The 27,977-nt window shown below is 35.5% G+C and overlaps 1 protein-coding gene across 5 annotated transcripts; it reads left to right on the forward strand.

Moving 5' to 3' along the window:
* Positions 1–56: 56 nt before the first annotated feature.
* LOC132286460 (SNF2 domain-containing protein CLASSY 4-like) lies at positions 57–27,901 on the forward strand. Of its 5 annotated transcripts, none has more exons than XM_059788800.1 (6): positions 57–333; positions 4,074–6,017; positions 15,935–16,093; positions 16,913–19,059; positions 26,299–26,660; positions 27,509–27,901. In XM_059788800.1, the coding sequence occupies exons 2-4, from the start codon at positions 4,101–4,103 to the stop codon at positions 18,887–18,889; spliced, it is 4,053 nt and encodes a 1,350-aa protein (XP_059644783.1). In that variant the 5' UTR covers positions 57–333; positions 4,074–4,100; the 3' UTR covers positions 18,890–19,059; positions 26,299–26,660; positions 27,509–27,901. The 5 variants fall into 5 exon arrangements, with proteins under 5 accessions (XP_059644783.1, XP_059644779.1, XP_059644781.1 ...); XM_059788796.1 differs by having other exon boundaries at positions 57–296; XM_059788798.1 differs by having other exon boundaries at positions 57–296; positions 26,299–26,654.
* Positions 27,902–27,977: the final 76 nt, after the last annotated feature.

Genomic DNA, 27,977 nt, shown 5'->3' on the forward strand with positions numbered 1-27,977 from the left:
GACTCCACCATTGACCAAGTCATACAGAGGACTACAAATTAAAATTTTTGGCTCATTTTGATCATCACCTCCTCTCTCTCATCCGGCCAACTCTCCTTCTCTCTCTACTTTCCTTTTTCTCTTTCTCCATCTTTTCACATTTCAACCATAGATTTGAGTCACTTGGAGTGAGATTTAGGTCTTGAGCTAAGAGGGAAAGTCGATCTACACATCAAGGGCTTCATTTTGGTATCACTCTCGAATAAATTGGAGCATTTTCAAATTGGAGGGACATAGAGTTTTGGCTTGAAATTGAGGTAGGAGTTGTCTAACTAACAAATTCTTGAAATTGAGGTAGGAGTTGTCTAACTAACAAATTCCTAAGTTTTAATAAGTATTTTACTTAATTTTCCTTGCTCAAGCATGTTTAACATAATGATATAAGTACAATATGATTAATTGATCCTATACTTACTTGTTGCTTGCTTAATGTGGTGTGCATGCCTCCCTTGCAAATTACATGAGAAATTATGTGCCCATTGTGTTTAAATTGAACTATTTTGATTGGAATTGAGATATATGATGTCAAACATGCTTAGTGTATGATAAATTGCTTGTATAACTTTGTTTTTATCAATTATTTCCAATGACATGACTAGTTAAAGATGCAAGAAAATGCTTCTCTTAGGGAAAAAGTTTTCTTACACCAAACAAAAAAGCCCCTCTTTACTCTTTCTTCTATTTGTAGAAAACTACACTTGCCCTAAAATTCCTTTTAGACACAAAATGGGCTTGGTCCTTTATTGGGTCGATCCATCACTCAGGACAGGCCTGAGTGAGAACGAGTGGGTTGGGGAGTCGTTAGACTTCTTTCTCAATTGGTGGGCCGAGCCGAATTTGGCCTAGTGGGATTTTATGCCCTTTCACTAGTGTACCTAGAAGTTGGTAGAGTGGCACAATGTATGATTTAAGCATGCATATGACATCCTATTAGCATCGGTGCACCTCATGATGTGAAGTTTTTAATGATAAAATTACTCGCAATATAACGAATCCTTATAGAATAAAGTTATATTAAAGGTATCGAACTTCAAGAACCGTGCGCTATTGTTAAATAGAATAATATTCTAATTTGATTCAAGAGAAAATATTATTTTTTATTTTTTAATTCTAATTGCTTTGGTAAATTAACATTATGCATAATTTGGATATACGTGGCTCCAAGTAAACAATGATAATGTCAAGAAGATACACGTGTAATCAAGCATTTAGTACATAAATAAAAATTTATATTTATATCCCATGCCGTGTTTGTGTCCTATATTTTATAATTTGATATGTCTATTTGTATTATATCGTGTCCGTGTCTCATATTCATATATATGATTCTTATACTAGACAAACAAGACGAGACACCGTAATCTCATAACATCCAGTAAATAGAATAGTACAAAAATATTATTCCTCTTAGTCAAAAATTAAATATAAGAAAGACCTTATATTACCAAAATAATTAATTTAGTAATTAATAGGAAAAAAAATCAAAATCAAAAGACAGATACTCTTATCCATAAATTGAAGAGTAGTGGACCAAAGTTGAAAAAATAAAAAATAAAAAAATAGAAAAAAAGCAGTCAAAAAGGTTGACCGTACTTGACCATGACCGAGGACTCACCGGAATAGTCACTACTCATTAAATAATAATCACCAATTCTTAAACCCAAAAAGCCCGCCACCACAAAGGACCTATAAGTTACGGAGTACTACAACTTTTTTCCAAAATTCACTTGCAATCTCAAAAATATCAATGGACTAGACAAATTAGCAATCCCCTGTCGTGCATAAATGTCACAATCTCATTGTTGGACAATTAAATACCATAAACATGCCACGTTACTATACAAATGGAATTGATATTTGATAAATAATAATATAAAAAAACTGTTGAAATAATCGTAAGCACAATTCGAAATAGGAGAAAGTTAAAAATAAATATTATGTTAAAAAAATTAGCTTCTTCAATACCTTTAGGCTTTCAAATACTTTAATGCTCTTGTGTATATTGATGATATACTATTGGTCGAAAATTCTAATGATGTTGTACAACATATGCACGAAAATTTTTATTAAGTCAAAAAAATCTCGTATGAATAACTTAATGATAAAGGTTCTCCTTCAAATTTTGAAAATTGAAAGTTCAAATATATTTTATTTTGTCAAAAAGTATTTTTTATTTTTATTTTACAAAGATATATTGTCTTTCAAACTAAAAAGTAGGGGTGACTATTCCTGTTTGTCAGTCATAATCGTGTCATATTGATGTAAGAATATTATACTAGACAGGTAAATTTAAACATGATCCGTTTAATAATCGTGTTAAGAATTCTCAATACTAATTCGATTTATTTATTAAACGGGTTACAGATATCAACGTGTTTTAATAATCTATTTATCAAAACGAGACATTTAATTCTCAATCAAACAATCAAAATTAGGAAAAAAATATAAGCCTCAATTAACCCAATATTTAAAATAAGAAGAAAAACATCAAACACCATAGTAACTGAGTTTATATTGAAATGACTTAATTGTCCATAGTAACTGGGTCTAAACATGTATGGTTATGAGTTAAGTCACACAATCTTTCTTAACAAGTATTGCTCTTATGTTCCGAGCGCGTTCCCGTTCTCATGCTTCTCGTACGGTTTCACTCAAATTTTTACTGTTTATGATTTAATTTTGCCGCTCTTACACTCCCGTTCTCGAATTCGCTCTTGCTCCCACTTTATGTGACTTAGGTTTTGAGTCTTATGATAGGTTGAGTTAAACGAGCTTGAACGGATTATACGGGTTGAACTCTTCAATCTTAATACAGAGAAAATATTAAATATCTTAAAGTCATTCCGGACTATGAATGTGATGGAGCCCACTATTATATTTATTTATTTTTTAATTAGTACTCACATATACATGTTTCCACTTATATTCGAACTTCGAACTCCTAACTCCTAATCTCTCTTTAGAAAACAGAGGCATGATACCGCTAAGTCATTGACCTATTGATCCCACTAGTATATTTATGATCCAACAACTCCAACTCAAGTACCATATATAATATTTAATAATTCATTCTTAACACAATAAAATTAAATAAAAGAAGTAGTTAATTTTGTCAACTCATTTATAATCTCAAATCGTTAAAAGTTAATCCATACACGAGTCATGTTATGGAGTGGCATCGAACTTTGTCACTGAAAAGTTTAAGTTATGGACTATGAACTACTTAGAAGAGTCGAGACAAAATTTAAAACAAAGCGGTATGGGATGTGAACTAATTAGAAGAGTAGAGACAAACTAGTCAGATTGCTAAAATTTAAGAGACAGCCGCTTAGTTTTGTCATCACATGTACTAATCTTTGTCTTTGTCATGGTCAAAAAGTAACATATAATCTTCAGTTATCTACAGTGTGAAAATAACGCAATAAGTCTGGATTCACAACTATTTTAAAAATAATAATAATTAAAAAACTATTTTTAAGGAATGATTATATGATTTTTTTAATAAATAATGATTTGTAATAAGTTTCTTTTCTTTTCTTTTTTTCCCTAATATCACAGCTTTATTTTAAAAAATTTAAGTGTCATTTAAGGCCCTTTAATGAGGGTAGTTTTGGTACTAATCAAAGCCCTTTGTCACACAATGCAACAATTGTAAACTTGTAATAGCATCCAAATAATCGCCGATTCCTTAATACCCTTTCCACTTCCTTGCATGAGCTGTTCGCGCCCTTTTGCTACCTACCTATTTTAGACATATCTTACCAATCACCTCTCAGTTCTCTCTCTCTTTGTAGAACTCTCTCTCTCTACGTCTCTCTCTCTCTCTCTCTAGTTCGCTCTGGCCGCTGCAACTCTCCACATTCTCGTCGAAAAACTCGCTCGTTTTCTCCCATGTAACGCATGCCACACTCCACTCTCTCTCTCTATGCGTATCTTTTTCTCTCTCTAAATATATCTATATATGTTGTATATATATTTGATTTGATTTGATTTGATTTTCACTGATGTGCTCTGTTTTGTTTAATCTGTGACAGTGGGATTGGAGTTTTGGATGTTGACTGATGGATTATGGCAAAGTGCCATTAGCGAAGCGAACTCGTTTTCAGGAGAATCTTTTCTTCAGACGTTACAACGATGAAAAAAAGAAGGCTAAGTCTGCTGGTAGTGGTTTATGTTTGAGTGAGAGTAGTGGGAAAAGAGAGAAAAAATCGGATGGGGAAGATAGGGTTAGGGTTGAGGATTTTGGGAATTCTGGGTCCGTTGGTGATTTTGATTCCGAGTCTTTGGCTGTTTCTGGTGGTGGGAAGGGTGTGATTGTTGAGAAAGTTGTAAATTCTGGTGTGAATTTAGGTGAAAGAGACGGTGATGTTTCTGTCCATACCCAGAGAGAGAGTGCTGGGTCAAAGGAGGGCAAGTCCAAAATTGATTTGCAAAGAAGTAAGAATAGAGTTGAATTTGATGTTGAATTAGAAAAAAATGTGAATTCGGAAAAGATTGTGAAGGGAGTTAAGAATGTAGTTGAAATTAGTGTTGAATCTAAGAAAAAAGGGATATTGGGCGAAAAGGCAAAGAAAAATGTAGTTGCAAGTAGTGTTGATTTGGCCCAAAAAAAGAGGGAATTGAAGAGATTGGAGGCTGAATTAAAGAAGAAAAAGAAGGAATTGATGATGATGGAGAAAAATAGGAACGTAGTTCAGGAAGTTGTTGTTGTTGACGATGATGTTGATGATGATGATGATGGGAGTGAGGATGAAATTGTGTTGCTCGATGAGGTTGTTCACTCATGTTCTTCGAGTTTAAAAATGGGATCAAATAAAGATAATTATTGTGCTCAGATAAATGTTGGCGAGGCTGTTTCATATAGTGAAATGATGGTTGAGAAGAGTGATGGGGTCAATATTAATGATGGGAAAAGCAGTACACCTAGTCAAACACCATCAGAGGATGGAATTGAGGAGAAGAGTCTGGATGATGATGATGCATGTGTTGATTTGGAGGATTCAGAGGAGGCAGAATCATCCAGTGAAGAGGATAACGATGAATCTAGCGACGAGGATTTTATAGTGGAGAATTCTTGTGTCTCTGTTAGTTCGGATGAGACAAGTTCTTGTGAAGAAGAAGAAGAAGAAGAAGAAGAAGAAGAATGTAGAGGTATGGAGAGTGCAAGAGTTAATGCAAAGGGGAAAGAAAAAATGGTTCAGGATGGAAAAAGGAGAAAAGTCAATTCCTGTCATGCAGTTAGTTTGGAGCAGTCGAATTCCTATAGCATGAATGATGGGGGTGAAGATGGAAATGGCAGTAGCACTGTCAAGGCTGGAAGTGCTGAGGGGGAGGGAAAGGAGAGAAGGGAGGGTGGGTTAAAGAGAAAAAAAGATTTGGGTTTGGATGTTTTGGTTGATTGCAGCAAAGAGAAGAACAAAGAAGACACCAAAGAGGACAAAGGCGTGGCAGGACGGCTTCGACAACGGCGACATGTTCTTTCTGAATCTCGAAAGGAGGAGAAAAAGCTGGGAACCATTAGCCATCCACTTTCTGTTGACGAGGATGAGGAGCTGACTTCTTCCTCTGAGCAAGATGAGGGTGATGGTGATTATGTCAGAAATCATGATGATGACAAATTCACCAAAATTGATGATAACACTTGCTCACATAATGCCAGTAGTGCAAAGGCTGTGTGGAAAGGTTGTAAAAAAGGAAAAAGAGTTTTGAGGAAGTTGAGGAAGCCCGAAATTGTCAAGATTCTTGAAAATTCAATCTGGGAGAATGGAGATTCACAATTGGAAGACTTAGTTTCTACCAGAGACAATGATTGCAGTGGAGAAATAAATCCACCAGCTGAGCTGCCATTGAAGTTCCGATTTGAAGATGAAGATCCACCTCCGCCAGAGAAGTCAGAATTCGAGAAGGAAGTGGATCGCCTTTTTGAAGAGCTTGAATTTTGTCTCAGATCATCCGACATTGGTGCCAATTCTTCCATGGTAGGTAGACGGAATGGTAACTAGCATTTGAAAAATATTATGACATTTCTACATATGACAGTTTATAAATTATCTCAGTTTATATTTAATGTTGCTGCATCAACAGGTCATCAATCACAAGAGATTTTGTTTCTTTTTCTAGTTACTTCGCCTGGAAAATTCGAATAATTTGTTATCGATGATGGAATAAGTACATTGTCTATCACCTTTCATTTAATGTTTACTTCCTGTCAGGGTTATATTTCTTAAGTACTCAGCATTTTTATTATTCACTTCTATTTTAAACTAGAGGATAACAAAATCTATATTTGCGTTTATTATTATTATTTTTTCCCTTTGTTTCTTTCAAATTTTCAATGCAAAAGATCCATTATATTAGTGTATCTAAAATCCAAATATCTACTTTTGCACAAATTTAGATTAATAGTTAATCTGAATAGGCCACAACTGAAAGTCCTCACAGCTTGTCAAGTTCGTATGCTAGATATAAGTTTAGTTGCATCTTGATCTTTATATTATGAATTTGATATCAGATTCTAAAGCCCCAGTGATATAAACATCCTTTATACTTCATATGTGCATTTGTTAGTTTTTTGGTTTTACCTTTTATCATCATATCTGCTGCTACATGAATAATCACATCCATTAACTTTCAGTAATTGAAGGGAAATTTGATACGTCTCTGAATTATTAGAAATATCCAACATATTTAGGCATTTCGATATTTTTATATATTTCCATGTTTAGAATGTGTAATATATAAAGCTAAACCATTATTACTGTGTATTTGGCCTCGGCAACGTAGTTGAAGAATGGAAATGTGTGGGGGCTTCTCTTTAACTTACCATCCAATTAATTATAATCATAACTTTATAGAAATAAATTGTACTATAATTATGGCATTTTGAGTGATATGTATGCATTTATGCAGATTTGCATATGTACTTATTGTGTCATATATTTGCCTACCTCACATTCCTGTTTTACTTTGTCTTTTAGGGTTATAATGTTAGATGTGCATGTTTTGTCTTTGCAGTGTATGTTGTGCATTTGTTCAATTTATATTATAAAAAAGACATTTGTTGCCTCAGGTGGGGCAGCATGCACAAACTTAACTAACCCTGCTTGAATTTTGGAATAGAACAGGAGTATGATTACATTATATTAGTCAGTCGCCACTTTCCATATGGCTACCCAGTTGATGGACCATCATATGCTTGTCTACTTTTTTGTTCCTAGCATTTAAAATCTTATAATGGATTTGGCTATCCTATATGTGATGTATTATATCTCTCTCTCTCTCTCTCTTTTTTTTTCCATGAATTGGCCAGAAGTAAATATTTGATTCTAATCATATAGTCATACATTCACAAATATATGCAAAAACAACACGGTAAAACTACCATTGCTAATTAATAGATGCGCTAAAATGTAGAATTGTTTTTCCTTCTAATTCCTTATATCTTGTCAAGTTCATTTTGTTGGCAGCCACCCAGCCATATTCATGTTGTTCCTCCGCCACTATACATTATTTTGCACACAACGCAAGTCCTTTTTATGGAATGATAGAATACGATACTAGGAAATGCATTTAAGCTTTTTATGAAATACATCGTATGGAAGTGTACATGAAAATGACTAATTGGTATCCTTTGAATATAATGGTTTTTCAAAACCCACCCTTTTCTCTCACTCCTATCAAGTATAAATCCCATGAAATTGATACACTCTCTGTTGAAAAATATTATTATAGGAACCCTTAAATTACTCATTGACAGAATATTTGATATGAGAATATAATAGGAGATATTTTAGCCTATGATAAAATATTGATTGGAGTGATTAATGGGACTGATTTTAAAAATCTTCCATCAATGTATTTTCTATATTTACTACTTGTATTTTTTCACCTATAAACAGAGGTGATCATTGTATACAAAGATTAAGAGAGAATGTAATGAAAGAGATGTAACCTTTTGGGCTTTGTGTGTCGTGGATGTAAGCCCTAGTGGCTGAACCATGTTATATTCTTGTGTTCTTCATGTTTTAATTTCTCTATTTAACTTTTATATCTTTTAACATTGTATCATAGCAGGGTTATCATACCATACTTTATCATCTACTTGTCTCGGATCTTCGGATCAACTCGTCTCAGACTTACTTGTCTCAGACTTTGTTGCACGGACTCTTCAAAAATAGTGAAGTACCCGTATCGGACACATATCCCTCGGACATAGGTATGAGATACATGTCCGACACTTTCGGTTGGACATGTACTTAAAAAACATATTCAATCATTTAATTACATTATATTATTACTTTAAAATGAGTTAAATGCCTGTATTGAATATTATATTAGATAAAAACATTACTTTACTCTAGAAAAAAAAAAAAAAAAATTAATAAAATGAATATTTAGTCATGTCTGTTTGTCCTTCTATTTGGAGATTTGACACGTCCGACTCATGGATACATACCCGTGTCCGACATCCGTACTCAAGTCCATGTAACATAGGTCTCAGACTCCCGATAACTTCATATTTAGTATCAAGCTAGACAAAATGATTACCTCTATTTCTTTAACTTTTATATCTTTCATTACATTCTCTCTTAATCTTTGTATAAAATGATCACCTCTCTTTATAGGTGAAAGAATACAAGTGATAAATATAGAAAATACATTGATGGAAGATTTTTAAAATCAATCCCATTAATCACTCCAATCAATATTTTATCATTGGCTAAAATCTCTCCTATGATATTCTCATATCAAATATTATGTCAATGATTAATTTAAGGGTTCCTATAATAATATTTTCCAATACCCCCCTCAAGTTGGTACACAATTATTTTAACCCAAGTGTCCAACTTGAAGCTAAATATGAAGTTGTCGAGAGTCTGAGATGAGTTGATTCGAAGATACGATACGAGATGATTTGATCCGGAGATTTGATACGAGTTGATCCGAAGATCCAAGATGAGTAGAGTGTTGAAGATTTACTGGAGGAATCAGTGGAGGAAAATCCTCCAGCATTGATGCTCTTTCCTATTATTGAAGATTTACCGTTACTAGAGGAATCATTGGAGAATAATCTTTGTATACAATGATCACCTCTATAACATTCTCTTTTAATCTTTGTATACAATGATCAATTCTATTTATAGGTGAAAGAATACAAGTGATAAATATCTGGTAGAGGGGAGAGAGAGAAGCAAAGAAAGGAAGGAGAGAGGAGCTCTGCCACTTCTGTACAGTTTTATTCTTGCCAACCCAATGTGGGCAAAAAGGGGTACATGCATCTTCCTCCCTGTGAACTTCTTTTACCCCTCAGGATTTGGATCATTTTATTTTACTTCACAGGCATAATTATCAAACTGTTTAATTTCCCTTCTTCCCTCATTTCCTTCTTATTCAATCAAACAACAAGAGAAAAAGCTCCTTCCTTCCCTTAGGTATTCACTTTTCATCTCCACTTTTTCATACTTGTCCCAAACTAAACATAAATGCTTATGAGAATTCGCTAGAAAGAGAGAGAGAGAGAGTCATAGATTTCGTGTTTTAGCCTCCCTCGTGGATAACTGTAACTTTGTAACAATGAAGGCATAAAGAATAATGTTTCGTTTGGTACGAATGACAGAAAAGTGGGTGGAATGGAAGGGAGAAGGAGGGGGGGGGGGGGGGGGGGGGGGTGGGGAGGTTGACACCTTTCATTGTTTGGTAAGAGGGAAGGGAAGTGAGAGGTTTATATTTTCTCTACCATTATACCCTCATTATAAAAATTTGACAGAAATTGATGAAGGATAAAAATGTTACTTTATATAAGATACGATACTTTTCCTTCTCTTTCCTCCTGTGTCTTCCATCCAATTTTGGAGGGATTAAAAATTGTGGGTCATGAGGGACACCTCATCCATCCATCCTTACCTTCCCTCTAACACTTTTCTGTATCAACAATGTAGACTTATTCTTTCCTCCTCTCTCCCCTCACTCCCCCTTCCTTCCTACCAAAAAGTGTAAGCTCATGTACACGAAGGGTGTAAAATAGAAGGAAGTAGCAAATAGAATTTGAATTACCATAAAAAACTGGTTTCTTCTGCTTTATTTGATGAAAAGGAAACATTTGCCTTGGATGGAGTTTCGGTTGAACAATGAGACTTATCCTTCATCACTAACCAAGTGTTGAAATGTCACCTTACGGTGCACTAAGGGCATTTGCACCAAAAGTCTCTAAAAAAATCAAAATCCTTAACATTAGCTGACTCCTTATGGTAAGATTCAATGTAAGCAAAACCATTTCCATGCCCTCTCTACACATCTATGCCGTCCGCATTCTTGATTAATCAAAACTTTTGCCTTGTAAAGTTTTTAAACTAAAGCCACGTGTACGTCCCATTTTCTTTAGAAAGAGGGAAAAGGTGGGAAATAGAGTGATTAATAGCAGGTGGGTGGAAATGAAATGGGAGATGGCTAGAGTTGAAATATAGAAGGCCAGAATCAGCAAATTAGAGAGTATCAGCCCTGGTCACACCATTAAATATATTCCTGTTTCTACAGATGCCAATATCTGGAATACCCTAATGCACATATGTCCTCTTAGATGTTTTAGTTAAAGCACAGATAGAGTGAAGAGTAAGCCGAGACCCTACTTTTGGGTTCACACTTCATAACATTCACATGTTCATTTACCTAAGCTCAATGAGCCCCTAGGCCATCATGTTTCAACAACCAAAGTTCTTATTTTTGGACCATGTCATGATAGTCTCGTTGGTTACAACATGGCTGCAATGGATATGATGCTGTGCGCATGATGTCATATCACAATATGCCAATGTGCAATAGGTGGATTATCTTGCAATACTCCTTGTCATTCTAACATACCACCGGTCAACTAGAAAACGTGTATCACAAAGTAATACTTACCTTGCTACTTTGGGATGGGCTACAAGTATGCTACAAGGGGACTTGCAACTCTTTGGTCAACACTAACTTCTCATCTTTCCCTGGGGAGCACCACCAATTGCCCCTTTGTGGATTACACCGTAGTGGTCTACATGCATCGATGCAACGGCTCATTTGCTCCCTAATGCTGTCTCTTATTTTGCAAATGTCTACTTGTCTCATTTTCTTGCGTACACCACAGCACTTCTTAATTCCATCCATGAAAAAGCTGAATGTTTAATGCATCACCTCACCATCTTTCAGAAACCTTATACGAGGAGTCCTGTTTTTGTTGGACATGACACTACATCATAGGTGGAAATGTTTTGGACTTGCTGTGAATTTTCAATTTGATTAATAAGGGTTTGATGTTATACGCATTGATGACACAAGCCAAGCATTCATGGGATGCTTTTAATATAGAAATAGTATGTACTTCTAAGTTAATATAGAGAGATAATGTACTGTCAGGATAGATGTTAGAACAAGTAGTAGTCATAGCAGTGATGGGGTGTAGTGTTAGCAGTAGTGGACAACTGGACATAATATATATTTGATTTTGTTAAACTTCATCTTCCAAGTTATTCTATTGTTAACATATAAATTTAGATATGCTAGTAAAATTATGTACTTATGTATATAATCAAGTATACAACATAAATCAACTCATCTAAAAAAAAGTCCTCTCCTAAATTTTAGGGTTTGGTATATGAATTCTGTTTGGCCATTCCGCTATATTTAGGGCTATAATTTTAGTCAAGTCACAAGCTATCATGTCTTTATTTACCGTCTTAGTCAAAGTTAAGGAAGTTAAGGTTGGTCTTCCTTTTCCATAGCATTATTCTTCATGTGAACTCTCATACTTCTTCAATGGAGCCGTCATCGGTCTTTATTTAACTTGGGCACAACCTCAGACGTGTTCCATCAGTTTCCTACTTTTACAGGATTTCCTATGCTGATGCATTTGGATTAAACCCATGTCTTGTCTCATTTTTTATGCCAAGCAGTATGTAGCGGATACTCTCATTATATTTATGCCAAAAAAAAGAGTGCTCATCCATAAAAGGGTGACACAACAAGCATTTTATCAAAACTTTGTGGCCACCACACCTTACTTTAAAACTTGATATTATTTGAACTCTTTTCTGTTCATAATTGCTTTCCAAATATGTACCTTGGAACTCCATCTAGCAACTTAGGCTTACCACTTTCCACCAAGTAGTCCACAATTTCAATTCAAGTCTTCTATAAACTTTTTCCCATGTGAACATTTAAAAATAAAAAATAAAAATTTACCCAAAAGATTTGATTACTCAAAAATGAAGGTCTTATTGCCAATTATTTTCTCCATCTTAGATGAAATATATTTCCAATATGCTAGATGAGACTAAATTTCTTCCTCAGTTCCTATCAGAAGAAAATAACCTTCCAATTTTTCCCCATCTCTTGGTGATTGGAACCTAGAAATGATACATAAAGTAAAATGTGAGCTTGATAAAGGGCATCAAGCTTTGAAACGCTTAACTTGATACACCCTCTTGCAACTGCTTAGCCTTTTTCTCTCCCATCCAAGTTCATCGTCTCATTTTGATTTTGCATTCTAATAAGATCCCAAAGAAAGTTAAAGTTAACAAGATGGTAGATTCCCTGCTTTATACGTACGATTCTTTGAAAGATTACAAAAGTCTCCCCATATCCCACATCACATAGGCATCCACTTTTGTTCGACTATATCTTTATTCCTAGAACAACTTAAAACAAATAAGTACAACTTTTAGTTAGAAAGTCGAGTTTTTGTCATATGCCTTTTTAACTCTTTAAATCCTTGCCTTTTATTCTTTTGAAAGAAGGTTTCTTTTGTATGGCTTTGCTAATCTGTATATACTATATATTATTACATTAAACTCAACTCAACTTAATAAAGTTTTTTCCTAACAAATTGTGGTTGGCCGCATGAAGCTTGTTTTGCCATTGCTCTATTTAAGACTATAGCTTCAGTTAAATCATGTACTATCATATCTTTCCTTACCATCTCAACCCATGTTAGTTTTTCCCATTCTCCTTCCCCTCGCATTACTCTCATTATGAATTGTATTATTTTTCCTAACTAATGCAGTTTTGGCCATCATCGCACATTCCTAATCATCTTAATTGGTTCTCTTCTTTCTCGTTTTAGTTTCAGTTGGTGCTACTTTTATCATCTCAGGAATGTGTTCATTCTTATTTTATCCTTTTTTTTTTTTTTAATTTTGCCACATCCAATTCAACATACACATTTCTGTCACTCATTTTATGAATATGCTGTTTTTTATCCACCAAAAATTGATGCATGATTGTTAATAGTTGTTTTTATAAAATTTAACTTCCAATTTTAGAGGTATTCGTCAATTGCACAAAACGGCAGAAGCATTCCTCCATTTTACCTATTCTGCTTTGAATACATGATTAATATCATGTCCAATTTTTTTGACTTAATGCATAATAAAGCCGAAGTATTAGAAATGTGAACTTAAAGGGATGGACGTATTAGATAGATGGAAAGAATAATGTCAACATCTTTTGACGGTGGTACTTAATAACATACCATGGTTTTTATAGACTTAGAGGAGGCCATTGATAGAAGAATGTAGAAGTAGGCAAATAAATCTACATATGATACCAAGAGATATAATTTGGTGGGCCTTACATTGAAAACGAGTCCCTTTAAATCTTATAAACATTATTAAGGATATGTATGAGCTAGGAAGCACAGACACGCCAGAAAGGGCAAAGAATCTGTGTCGGACACGAACACACGCGGGACAAGCCAAAAAACGTGTCTGATTTTTTTTTTTTTTTTTTTTGAATTTTCGGACACGACACTCACACACCATGGACACGCATCAGATACACCATAGATATTTGGACACGGCACGAGCACGGTGTGATTTTATTTTATTTTCTTATTTTTTGATGAGTAAGGAACTTGGGGATTTTAAGAAAGTTCTAAAAAGAAGCTAGGTTGAAGTGTAACAATGAGGAGTTGTTCAATAGTTTTCAATAATATGATGGTCATTATGTAATTACTTAGAAGTAGTTGTTTTATAAAACAATTTTATATTAAACAATTAAGATATTTATGCTTATACTTAGTTCAAAGGTTCAAACTCTTGCATATTTATGTTTCTTTGTTTTCTCCTCTTTCTATCATCCTCTCTTTTCCCCGGCAAAGCACAATTTTTTTTTTCATTATTAGGTTGATAAAAAATAATATTACTCTTAATTTCTTAAAGAATATATGTATTTTTCCTAGTTATATAAATATATGTATTTATTATTCATTGTGTTCCTGCCGTGTCCGTGTCCTGATTTTTTAGGATTTGCCATGTCGCCGTAACTGTGTCGTGTCGTATCCGTGTCCGTGCTTCTTAGTGTATCAAGATACCTAGACTAGGGTTTGCATTGTATATGGAGAAACTAATGATTTATATGTAAAAATGGGTCTACACCAAGGATCAATACTTAGCCCGTACCTATTTATACTATTTTTAGATAAAATAATGAAAGATATACAAGAAGACATCCCGCGGTGCTTGTTGTTTGTGGATGACATAACATTGATGGATACTTCTAAAGAAGGCTCGAGTATAAATTTAGAAACTTGGCGAAATGCACTAGAAACGAAAGGTAAAAAAATTAGTAAGACTAAAACATAATATATGGAATTTAAATTCAATAAAGAATCGGAAAGTAATTATATAATAATAGCAATCCAAAACTATAGAGTCATTCAAAATCATCATTTTTTGGTACTTAGGATCATTAATACAAGAGAAAGGGAAATAGATGATAAATACATGGAATGTGAATTCAATAAAGAATCGAAAAATAATTATGTAATAATAGCAATGAATACCATAGGGTCACTCAAAATCACCATTTTCGATACTTAGGATCAGTAATACAAGAAAAAGGGGAAATAGACGATCATATTGCTAATAGGATTGGAGTAGGTTGGACTAATGGAGACAAGTTAGTGGTATTCTACGTGATAGAAAAATCCCAGACAGGTTATAAGGAAAATTTTATAGGACAGTCATTAGGCCATCTATCTTATATGGGCAGAGTGTTGGAGAAGGAGATTCTAGGAATAACGCCTTTTAGTGAAAAAACATGAGAAACTAGACTTAGGTGGTATGGACGCATAGAACGTACCTATCGATGCGCTCGTAAGAAGGAATGAGTAGTTTGCATAGAAGGTAAGAGAATGCGAGGCCAGCCAAAACTAACATGGAATGAAGTAATTAAAAATGACTTTAAAATTTAAATATTAGAGGAGACATGGTGTACAATAGAATAGAATAGAGAAAGAGGTCACGTGGCTGACCCCATTAATTTGGGACAAAGGCAAGGATGATGATGTTATTAATTTAAGAAGTATTTATGCCTTAGATAAATGATATAAAGATTTAATGCGGTTGCCAACTTTGTCTTTTTTCTATTAAAGACAATTTCAAATGTTCCGTGCATATGCGTGTGTGTTCACACTTCATAGATGCCCACTGCTTCAGATTTTGTTGAGTTTTGATATATGTGATTGTAGCCTAATATCAGTGTTTCAAATGCTCGTGCATATGTCTGCTTTTATTTCAATAATCGTGGAAGCAATTTCTTTTTATGAAATATATCTTCTTACTTTACCGCTTTCCTTTTTGGCTTTCCTTCTTTATTTCCTTTGGTCTACACAAAGTCATGATTTCACACCAGCTCCATTTTTCGGAATCTGTTGCACAAATCCAAGCAACGTCATGTGGTTTTCAATTTTCTTATGGCCTATTCGACTCTTTTAAGTTGTCAAATGCATTCATTTTGGCTTTTGCACTCCTTTTATATATACATATATATATTTATATTTTTTATTTTTATGTCTTTATTGGTTTATGCATATCTTTCAACATTTTTTGTTTTGTTACTTCATCTTGCCAATGATATTCTGCAGGTTGGTAATAATGACAACATCTGCCTTGAGACTGAAATTGATCCAATTACCCTTTGCCATCAGGGAGAGCATCAGCTAATTATTGATGAACAAATTGGTCTTAGATGCGAAATCTGCTCTTTTGTGAAACTGGAGATTAAACATATTCTCCCATCCTTTGTAAGTCATGCAAACCTGTCTTATTGATCTTTATTTTTGTTAAGATTGCTTATGTTATTTCCATATGGCCTGTTTCATTTGCAATAAATTGCATTAAATTTTCAGATGTTTTTTGATAATATATTATTGACTTAAAATCATGGTGAGTTATACTTAATGAACGTGATATACGCGATCATGTGATTGCCTATTTAGCTTGATAGTAGGTTGAGGAGTCCTCATACATTAGTTGGTATCTTTCTACTGCAGAAGCCTTGTTATGATTTTGCTTTTTCACATCTTAGCCTATAGCTGAGCAGGCTTGGCATGACTCAAATCGCTCAACAGTCAGTCGATTTGACCAGGGCTCAATTTGATATCCAAATTTCTAAATTTGTGTAATTCATATATATTTAAATGTTTTGAGACACTTGAACTTGCCTCGTGATGAGCTTTCTAGATATTCATGTTGATTTTGGAGCACAAAGTAATATTGGCCATTAACTTAAAATTGCAATTGTCCTTGTAACTGGGATTATAGTTTATAGTGCATTGAATAGGTATCATAATACCGAGTTGGTTGTTTGTGTTTTCATAATAATTCCTCTGGTCAATGTGAATGACTTAGAAGTATTGAGATTAGATGAAGCAGAATGCCCGAATATGATTTGTGAAGCTAATCCCGTGTCTGGGATAAAGCTTGTTGATTTATTTTGATTCGAATATGTAATTTGTGTTAAGAAGAAACTCTGACCTACCAAAAAAAAAATAGCTATTTTGCTTATATACTTGATAAAATGTCAATTATCTGATTCTACTTGAACTTGGTTATTCAAACAGAGTAAGCGTCCTTGGGGAAATCGAGACTCAAGACAGTTTGGCAGATCAGACAGCGCTGTTTTTGATGAGCTTCAGTCCCAAATTTCTGGTTGTGAAAACCAGTCTGGTCTTAATTGCTCTGTTCATGAAAAAGGCACAGTATGGGACATTATTCCTGGAATTAAAAACAGTATGTATCCACATCAGCAGGAAGGTTTTGAATTTATTTGGAAGAATATAGCTGGTGGAATACACCTTGAGAAGTTGAAGAAGCCTGCTTTTGACGGTGGAAGTGGATGCATTATATCACATGCTCCCGGGACTGGAAAAACGCGTTTGGCAATAGTCTTTCTCCAAACATACCTAAAACTATTTCCAACATGCAGACCAGTTATTATTGCTCCTTGCAGCATGCTCCTTACATGGGAAGAAGAGTTCCGAAAATGGAATGTTGACATTCCCTTTCACAATCTGAACAATCCAGAGTACTCTGGCCAGGAAAATGCGATAGCTGTCAATTTTCTGAAGCAAGTTGCAAAAAATGAGCGAAGTCCAAAAACTATCCGTATGGTAAAGTTGTACTCCTGGAAAAAGGATAGAAGCATCCTGGCTATCAGTTACAGATTGTTCGAGAAACTTACGGGAGATTGCGTTGAGGTTGATAGAGGAGGTAAGGAGAAAAGAAAGGTTCAACCTGACGCAGGAGATGAGGTATTTAAAAAAATCCTCCTCGAACTTCCGAGTCTTCTAGTGCTCGATGAGGGGCACACTCCTCGCAATAAGAAAAGTCTAATCTGGAAAGCTTTGTCAAAAATTGAAACTCAAAAGCGCATCATTCTTTCAGGAACACCTTTCCAGAATAACTTTAGTGAGCTCTATAATACACTCTGTTTGGTCAGACCAAAGTTTGCTGACCGGATCATAACTAAAAGCAATGGAGATTTTAGAAAGAAGCGTGGGCGGAAAAGCAGTTTGGCGAGAGGGAAATGGGTTTCTCTAACCAGCACCATTGGCAAAGATGCCGATGATAAACTAAAGGAACTCAGAGCTATGATTGACCCATTTGTACATGTACACAAAGGTTACATACTTCAAGAAAGGCTACCTGGGTTGAGGGACTCCCTCGTTCTCTTAAAGCCAACGCAGTTGCAAAAGACCCTCTTGGAAGGCCTTCAAGGAATAAAGAATCCACTTGAACTGGGATATTTGGTGTCATTGATCTCTGTTCACCCTTCATTGGTCCCGAAGAGTTACTTTTCAGAAACAAAAGAGTCCTCTGTGGATAAGAATGAATTGGAAAGGCTTAAATTCCATTCTGATGATGGAGTCAAAAAATTCCATTCTGATGATGGAGTCAAAACAAAATTCCTCATCGAACTCATCCGGCTAAGTGGAGCATTCAATGAGAAGGTTTTGGTTTTTAGTCAATACATTGATCCGTTGGCCTTTATAATGAACCAACTTAAGTCTCATTTTGATTGGACGGAAGGAAAGGAGGTGTTGTATATGGATGGACAACGTGATGTAAAGCAGCGGCAATCTTCAATTAGTGTTTTTAATGATCCTAACAGTGAAGTAAGGGTACTACTTGCTTCTACCAGGGCTTGTTCTGAAGGGATTAATCTGGTAGGGGCTTCAAGAGTTGTTCTGCTTGACGTTGTCTGGAATCCATCAGTAGAAAGGCAAGCAATAAGCCGGGCGTACAGGATTGGTCAGAAGAAGGTTGTGCACATTTACCATCTCATTACTTCCGGCACGATGGAGGGAGAGATATATGTACGACAGGCTGAGAAAGACCGGTTATCTGAGTTGATATTTTCTTCTACGGACTGGAAAGCTCATAAGCCACCAATCCCTTCCACAGATTCAGAAGATAAAATATTGGAAGTGATGGTTCAACATGATAAGCTAAAGGACATTTTTGAAAAGATACATAACCAACCAAAAGAACTCCATCTAATTGAGACTTTTGGTTTGGTGGATCTAGCAAACTCTTAGATGGATTTTTTTTTAATTTTGAGGTGGTCGGCTGTATATTTGCATTTTGTCATGTGATATTTTTGGAGCTACAAAGCCAGTTTCCAGAAAGTCTGGGGTGATGGGATGTTCCTGACAATCTTCATTATCAGTTCTTCTCAGGGTTGGTAATTCATGGCTATGGCAGAATGGTACATTTCCCTTCTATTAATCATTTATAAGTCTTGTCCTCAGCAAATACATGAATTTGTAGTCTAAATCTTATAAATGGTAACAACTGAAACATGATGAGATTGTATGGTTTTTGAAAATAATTGGGACGTACAATTGATTGGGTTTTTAAGAGATCATGAAACCAATAATCAACATCTTGGGTGGTGATGGTATTTCTGCATTTCTTGAAATATGTCTTGGGATCTGATGATCCAATAAACTAGTTAAGTTGCATTTTTATATAATCAATATATATATATATATATATATATATATATATATATTTTCTCTAAAAGACATCCTTATTAAGACTACCAAAGGATAAGATCTCAATTCCTTTTAAGATATAACATATTTAATGTTAACATAGTTGTCAAGGAACCATATGTTGTCCAAATTTATTGTACACAATGTTGTTGTTCATTTGTTAGGTATGTAAATAGATATAGAATTAACGTAAGCAGGCAAATATATTACCTATCAAACAAAAAGGAAAAATATTTTTTTTTCACATTTCCTCTCCTACTTAAATAAAAGGAGAAATTAAAAATTTACAAAATATAGTCGAGATTGAGGAAAACAAAATGACTATATAATTAAAAATTGCTCCCTTCTCTCATCGTTCTCCTTGTTTTTCATGGTACAAAGGAAAATGATTTCCTTTATTTTTTTTCTTTTTCTTGCTAAATAGGTTATTTGTGCTTTATGCAGTGCCTAGAAACCAAATAGCTCTAATTCATATGCCTTCTATGTCCTCAACATAAGAAGCCTACCTCCACAACTCCCTTTTTCTTCTCACGGCTATCTGAAGCTGTTTTTCCCAAGTTTTGATTTATTTTAATTTATAATTAAAAAAAAATATTATCCTGCCTGCCAGATCACTAAGGATCTCATTCATTCTATATATCCAACTGACCTAGCAATGATGAATTTCCTTACAGCTAAAATTTTCTTTATTAGAGTTCTGGACCAGTATTACTGTACTTGCTTCTGTAGTGTTATCTTACTTTGCTTCCTGTGCTATAGCTACCTTTTTATTATATGGTATGAGTTTAAGATCCTAACGATCTCACCTGTCAAATCTATTAAAGCTATGCAAACAATGTGGTTTTGATTCTCATCTGAGCACCCTGCTCCACTTGTTTGCTTTAAAGGGGAAATTATAATGGATTGGACTGGCTCCTGAAAGCTTGCTCTGGAACTCAGATCTTTGAAAGAATCTTCAATTTAAAGATATTGCATGAAACAGATATTATTGACCTTTATTCACTTTTCCACTTTACCGACTTCTACTTATCTTTGAATTACTTAGAGTCACAAATGTAACATCAACAAAAGTAAATGGAAATAATACTTTAGGTCATAATACAACTAGGCCAATGTACATCAATCCATCCAATTTCTAGTCTCAATAAGTAGGTAACAAGATGTTTCCAGGCAAGGGCTAGAGATTTCAATTACACTCTAGTTGAAGATAATTAGTATGGTAAAATGCATACTTTGGCTGATAACAATTGGCATGAGCTCAATGTCTGGGATTTTTGATGGCCTCATTTCTCTATTTTCAGTGTACTGGATTAGGTTAGTGTATCCCAATTTTCAATTTTATCTTATTATATCGAGCCATACTTCCCAGAAGACATCTAAGAAGGCAATTTTTTTGTTCCTTTACTTCATTACAATAATACCATGAAGAAGATCCCTTTTATTGTCCTAAATCATGATCCACATATCCCCTTACTAGAACTTCAAATTTTTCTTCAATCGAATTGAAAATGGTGTATGTGTTGACTTTAAGATATAATCAAATCAAAAGTAAGTGATAAAGAAGAAGAAAAAGAGAAGAAAGCAGATGAGAGAAAAAGAGAAAGAGATGGGGAAAGGAAGAAAGAATGAAATAATACTTTTATCCTTCCACCACATTCTATTTATAATAACAAGTTTCAGAAATTACACATAAGCCCCAACATTATATAAGTTATAACAAATAAACCCCTAACAACACTCCCCCTCAAGCTGGTGCAAAGATATCTATCATGCCCAACTTGACTAACATATTTTTGCAAGCAAGTCTTGCTTACACCTTTAGTCAAAACATCAGCAACCTGATTATGTGTATTGATGTATGGAGTACAAATCAGCCAAGACGAAGCTTTTCCTTGATGAAGTGTCGATCGACTTCATTGTGCTTTGTCCTGTCATGTTGAACTGGATTGTGGGCAATGCTCATAGTAGCCTTGTTGTCACAATACAACTTCATTGACTCGCAAACAGGATAACCTAACTCACCCAACATTGTACGTAGCCTTAACAACTACAAACTCCATGTGCCATGGATCTGAACTCAGCCTCTGCACTAGATCTAGCTACTACAGACTGTTTCTTGCTTCGCCATGAAACAAGATTACCTCCAGCAAATGTGTAATATCCTGAAGTAAGTCATCGATCTGTCACAGGCCATGCCCAATCAACATCAGTATAGGCTTCAACACACAAGTGGCCATGACTGCCAAACAATATCCCCTTACCAAGTGAACCCTTGAGGTAGCGAAAAACATTATGAGCTGCCTCAAGGTGATATGTACGTGGAACATGCGTAAACTAACTAATCACACTAACAACGTAGGCAATATCCGGGCGCGTGAGAGATAAGTAAATTAGTTTCCCAACCAATCGCTGAAATCTTCCCACTAATGGGTCTTCATCTACATCATTAAGCTTATGGTTCTGCTCAATGGGAATATCAATCGGTCTAGCTCCAAGCCTGCCTGTTTCAGCCAACAAAACTAACACACTTCCGTTGAGAAATGAACACCCCTTTCTTTTATCTGCACACCTCGATGCCAAGAAAGTATCTCAATGATCCGAGGTTTTTAACCTCGAACTCTATCCCCAAGAATGACTTCATTTGACGAATCTCTTCTGGATCATTTCCAGTGATAACAATATCATCAACATATACAATAAGGGTAGTGGTGCAGCCCTGGTGCTTCTTGATGAAGAGAGTATGATCTGCCTGACTTTGTGTGTACCTTACTCTTTTCACAGCAGTGTTACACCTCTTAAACCAAGCACGTGGCGACTGCTTTAATCCATACAAAGCTTTATTTAGCTTGCACACTAAAATTTGAATATTAGCAAGCTTAAACCTTGGTGGCATAGTCATATACACCTCTTCCTCTAAGTCACCATAAAGGAAAACATTCTTTACATCCAGCTGATGTAAGGGCCAATTCAAATTAGCTGCTAAAGAAAGAAGAACACGTATAGAGTTCATCTTGGCAACTAGAGCAAATGTTTCCAGATAATCAATTCCATAGGTCTGAGTGAAGCCCTTTGCAACTAACCGAGCTTTATATCTCTCAATTGTTCCGTCTATATGATATTTTATTGTGTAGACCCATTTGCAGCCTACTGGCTTCTTACCCCTAGGTAATGGAACAATATCCCAAGTACCATTCTTCTCAAGGGCCTTCATTTCTTCAAGTATAGCTTTAATCTATGGAGTTTGATTGAGAGCATCTGAAACACTAGAAGGAACAGATACAGAGGAGATACACGAAGTGAAAGCACGATATGTTGGAGATAAGGCATCATAGGATACAAACTGAGATATGGGACACTACGAACACCCTTACGATAGGCAATAAGGACATCAAGATCAACAGGAATGCTATTGGAAAAAGAATTAGGAGTATCAATGTCAACTAAGGAATTACCTGGATCGACGGAGACTTCTTGGTCTTGGGGTGAGTCAATAACTTGTTTTGCTCTCCTACTGTAGACAAATGGCTATTTTCCTTGCTGCAAATCATTAGTGTTAGGAGGACTAGACATAGGCACCTCAGTAAGAAGTTCCCCCTGAATGGGAACAGGCAAAGGAAGGGGGCATTCCCTCTGAATGGACAACGGTTTCTCTACCCGTATAGTAGTCTCCCCCTGTAGAGAATCCCGAGCAACGGAAAAAAAAGGAACAGACTCAAAGAATGTAACATCCATGTAGACAAAGCGACGACAAGTGGTAGGGTTATAACACCAATACCCTTTCTGAGTGGCGGAGTATCCAAGAAAGACACATCGGATTGCCTTAGGGTCCATTTTGTCCTTGCGATGATGAATGTGAACATAACAAACACAACCAAACACTTTCGAAGGGACAGTAAACACGACAGTGACATGGTGTAAAACAGAGAAGGGGGATTGATAGCCAAGAAACTTAGAAGGCATGCGGTTGATAAGGTATGTAGCTGTTAAGGTTGCATCAGCCCAATAACTTTTAGGCACTCCCATCCCAATTAGAAGAGAACGGGTGACCTCTATAATATGACGGTGTTTTCTTTCAACTACATCGTTCTGTTATGGTGTATCAACATAAGAGGTTTGATGGACAATCCCGTTATCAGCAAAAAAGGAGGCAAGACCACCATACATAAACTCTCCTCCATTATCAGATCGAAGGATTTTGAGGGGACAACCAAACTAAGTACATACCATCCTATTAAAGCTTTTAAAAATGGAATGAAATTCATCTTTGGTTTACATAAGATAAAGCTAAGTACATCTACTAAAGTCATCAACAAACACAACAAAGTAACAAAAACCAAGAAACGAAGTAGTAGATTCAGGACCCCACTCATCATAATGAACAAGCTACAAAGGAGCTATATTTTTATTAATACTAGTAGGATAAGAAACACAACAGAAACCCTTTGCTGATCTGTGGCTACATGGACTGTAACAACCACGCCATAACTAGTGCATTATTTGCACTCCACTCTTTGAATTCAGGATCGCTCTTGGAGGGATACGTGACAGTCCCTTCGATATAGTCAATCATCCTACAACCAGTGATATGCAGACGAGCAGATTGAGCCCACTCCATATAGTTCGTCCCATCCAACCTAACAGTCGTAATACAAAGGCCTGGATGGTGATCACTACTACCTCCCAATACTGGAGTCAGACTAGGAAATGACCCAGCTTCTTTTGAAGTCACCTCTGAGCTAGACATTTTATCAAACAATTTCTGGGTATACAATCCTCAGAAACAAAAAGGGCAACAAAATACGTAAAGAACCACCTCTCTAACACACAAACTTCAACTAAAAAGATTACCGTCTCCTGAGATGCATAAAAAGCGACCACACAGTCACCACACAAATCCTCGAAAGCAACAAAGTAGACCATACCAGAATCGCGAATAACGAAGAAAAAGCCGTTGTTGCAGAACCCCGCGAACACAAAAAACTACCAATCGAGACTGCAATAGATAAAAAAAGGTACGTGTGGATGTGATTAACACTACTTCCTTGCAAACGAATCCCATCTTGGAATCTTTTCAAAACCCTTCACACCCACTAAGGTTTACACAAACTTGTCCTAGGGTTTCAACTACAAACCTAAAGCTTTACAAACCACGCTTTGATACCATGTTGACTTTAAGATATAATCAAATCAAAAGTACGTGATAAAGAAGAAAAAGAAAAAAAGAAAAAAAGAAAAATCAGATAAGAGAAAAAGAGAAAGAGATGGGGAAAGAGAGAGAGGATACTTTCATCCTTCCACCACATTCTATTTGTAATAACAAGTTTCAGAAATTACACATAAGCCCCAACATTGTATAAGTAATAACATATAAGCCCCTGACAACAATATGCACCTCTAGATGAAAAAGGAACTGAAGTTTGGGTGGATGGAAGGATTTTAATCAAAGGAATCAATTTTATTGGAGATAAATTTGCAATTTGATTTTGTTGACTTCATTCATGTTTGTTTTGGGAATGGTTGAGTTGGAATTATATTTAACACAAGCTATAGGGATAATAGAATTACACAAAAAGAATGTGGATTCTTAGGTAATTAAGTCACTTTCCTAGATTGAAGAAAATTTGATTGTTTTGGCTGATCAATTCTGGGAAATTCCTTTCATTTAGGGTTCACGGTTCAAGCATTTATACCCTTCTTGATATTTAGGATAGTCAAGAGAAGCATAAAATAGAGCTCTTGAAGTTGCTGTATATTAAACAAAGGTCAATGATATTAGCCTGGGGTTTTGAGGCAACGTGCAACTTTAGAGCACTATATAACCAAGTTATAATCCACTAGGACAACTTCCAATCGAAATCTATTCAGACCCTTTTCTATTGACATTTTGAGCCAAAAATGCAACAAGAAAGCACTATATAACCAAGTTAGATTCCATTAGGACAACTTTAAATAAAAATTCTACTCAGACCCTTTATATTCCTTATGAAGTGACACATTTTTTGCTGAACTGCCTATTCATAGACCAAAATTCTATTAGGGCTTTAGGCACGTGCTAATTGGTTGTTAACACATCTCTTCTCGATTATTGAAGTATCTATCTGGCTCTCCTTTACATACTCCACGATCATGTCATAAAGCATTAATCCGTTTCTTCTTGACTATCAAATAATAAACCCAAGGAGTTAGCTCAAGTGGGCAAATGTAACGGTTGGGCGCTTGCCCATTTACCCAAAAGTTTAAGCTGTTGCGTAGTGCTGCATACCCACCCATTTATAGACATTTCAATTCCCATACAGATCCGATGTGGGATAAGTTCCACTTGTAACATTCTCCCCCACCTGAACCCGCGTAACGCCCTCGTTGCGTTCCGGCCACCCTGCCTTCCAGGGAGAAGACCTATATGCCTCCTTGCCGGGTGTTTGGCGATACACTGGATTAAGGACTGAGTTTGGCTCTAATACCAACTGTAACGGGTGGACGCTTACCCATTTACCCAAAAGCTTAAGTTGTTGGGTAGTGCTGCATACCCACCTATTTATACACATTTCAATTCCGATCCAGATCCAATGTGGGACAAGGCCCACTTGTAACAGCAAATCACTTGGCCCTGGTGCCTCAAGAAGCATCAGGTCTGAGGTTTGACTCCTCTTGGGTGCAAATAATTCCTTTTGTGTGTCTTCATTATTAGACCATGGAATTTGATTCATCAAAGATATCATTATTTTAAACTCTATGTATATGACACAAGAACGACCCAATGCTCCCTCTTATTATTTTTTTTACCTTTATTCTAATCAAAGTATCAAATAATAAGAAATTACCTAAATAATATGAACTAGCTAAAATCTTAAAGCAGAATTGCTCTATTTTGACTAGGATGGTAACACAACCACTGATGTTAAATAATTGAAGTTTCAAAATTGAATAATTCGATGGGTTTTTTTGCGCAGGTCTTAAAAATGCAATGTTGTGGACGCCTTTTTGTGAATGAGTTTTTCAGCCGTAATACTCATGAGAGTGAACTGCATGCCGCATTCAAAATGAAAAACTCAACTGAAAGTAAATTCAAAATAATTGTTGGGAGTAAAGAGATAGATGTACTTGTTACATTATTTAAGGCGACTTATCCACATTTTCCATGTTGGGTAAATGATACATCATGGTGGGATATATCTTTGACTGGCTGAAGGATGGAAATGAAAAGGTCATCCAACTGTGGAAGAATACTCAGGAATTACAGTTACTTTGTTGCCGGAACAATTTGACATCTACTTGGGAACAGGGGATGGCCATGCTTTTGTGTTATGTCAGTGTGAGCAGTTAATGCATTTTGGTTTTTTTCGTTTAGGAGCATATAACTGTGAAATTGCAGATTCAATGCTTTAGATCTTTGTATGCTGTTATCTTAGTTGGCAAAATCATCATGTCAACAGTGTTTTGAAAGATCAGAACGTATCAATCAATGTTTTGAAGTGGAAGAATAATTCTGAATTCTCTTACTTAGAAATGGCAGGAAGATTTTATTATTCCTGTTTGCCCTCCGTCAAGTAGCAAACATGTAGGGTTCAGGGTAGCTTATAGACTTATCCTGATTAAAAATAACATGGGCGGTGCAGGGAAAATATTCACCATGTTAGATTGTTAGGCCTGCCTTCTACACTCAGCTTCAAAAGAATGTAAAACACAAATGGTACAATAGTCAGTTGCAGAGATGACACAGAAGGAAGTTTGGATCTTGTGTAATGCTATAGCGTAAATACTGCATGATTAATTCCTATGTTTTGGAATTGTATAATTGTTGTTAGGTTGGATATCTGTAAATGTCTTTTTATATCTTTTACCAGATACTGACCTTATGCTAGCAAGGATTTCCTTGGGGATTGCTCAAGTCAAGTACCGAGCAAGAAGGGAGTGATATTCGTTATGCTATTATACTTCTGCATGTGTAATTGTTTACCACTTTCTGAAAAGCTAGAGTTTCTGTCCCCTCATGCTCATTTTGCTTGTATATTTTTCAACTGATATGGGCATTTGTGCATTTCTTGTACTCAGATCTACATGTATTACACTGTCTGCTGAACTTTAAAATTTGGTCTTGATTCTTCTTGGATTAACTTGTCTCCCAATTCTAAATTCATTACTACTTTCTGTGCATTTCAGATTGTTTGGCTTCCTCACCGTCTGGATTACTCACTGAAGACGCATTGGCATTTCGAGGCAAAATATGTTTGTTTCGCTTTGAGATTGCAGGGTTTCATGTCAGGTAAGATGCATTTTTGTTCTCATACAGTTTTTGTGATGCTCACATTTCGACAATTGTACAGTTGAAGGCCGCTCTGTTTTTTCTTGGTTTGTAAGTTATAAAAACAAGTGATGACTGATAACTTTTTGGTGCAAGAAGGTAATGATGGCAACTGGTGAGGAATTTGTTGATCAATTAACTGTTACCTTTGTTATCAGAATTTATTTCTTCTTTTCATTTATATTTCACATGAATGTAAGGAGTGAAGTGGACTATTATGAAGTCCCAAATATGAACAAAAATTCCCTTAATATCATCATGTGAAAGAAACTTCATCAGTTAGCTTCGAGCTAATTGAGTACAAGTTTTATTTACTGAATTTTCAAG

The sequence above is a fragment of the Cornus florida genome, unplaced genomic scaffold (assembly GCF_030987335.1).
Source record: "Cornus florida cultivar Cherokee Brave unplaced genomic scaffold, ASM3098733v1 CherokeeBrave_3.0.0_Hap2_Chr11, whole genome shotgun sequence".
NCBI lineage: Eukaryota > Viridiplantae > Streptophyta > Magnoliopsida > Cornales > Cornaceae > Cornus > Cornus florida.

Coding starts and splice junctions, on each gene's coding strand:
- LOC132286460 (XM_059788800.1), top strand. CDS start 4,101: ATGGATTATGGCAAAGTGCCATTAGCGAAGCGAACTCGTTTTCAGGAG. Junction 6,018..15,934: donor TTGGTGCCAATTCTTCCATG/GTAGGTAGACGG, acceptor GATATTCTGCAG/GTTGGTAATAATGACAACAT. Junction 16,094..16,912: donor AACATATTCTCCCATCCTTT/GTAAGTCATGCA, acceptor TTATTCAAACAG/AGTAAGCGTCCTTGGGGAAA.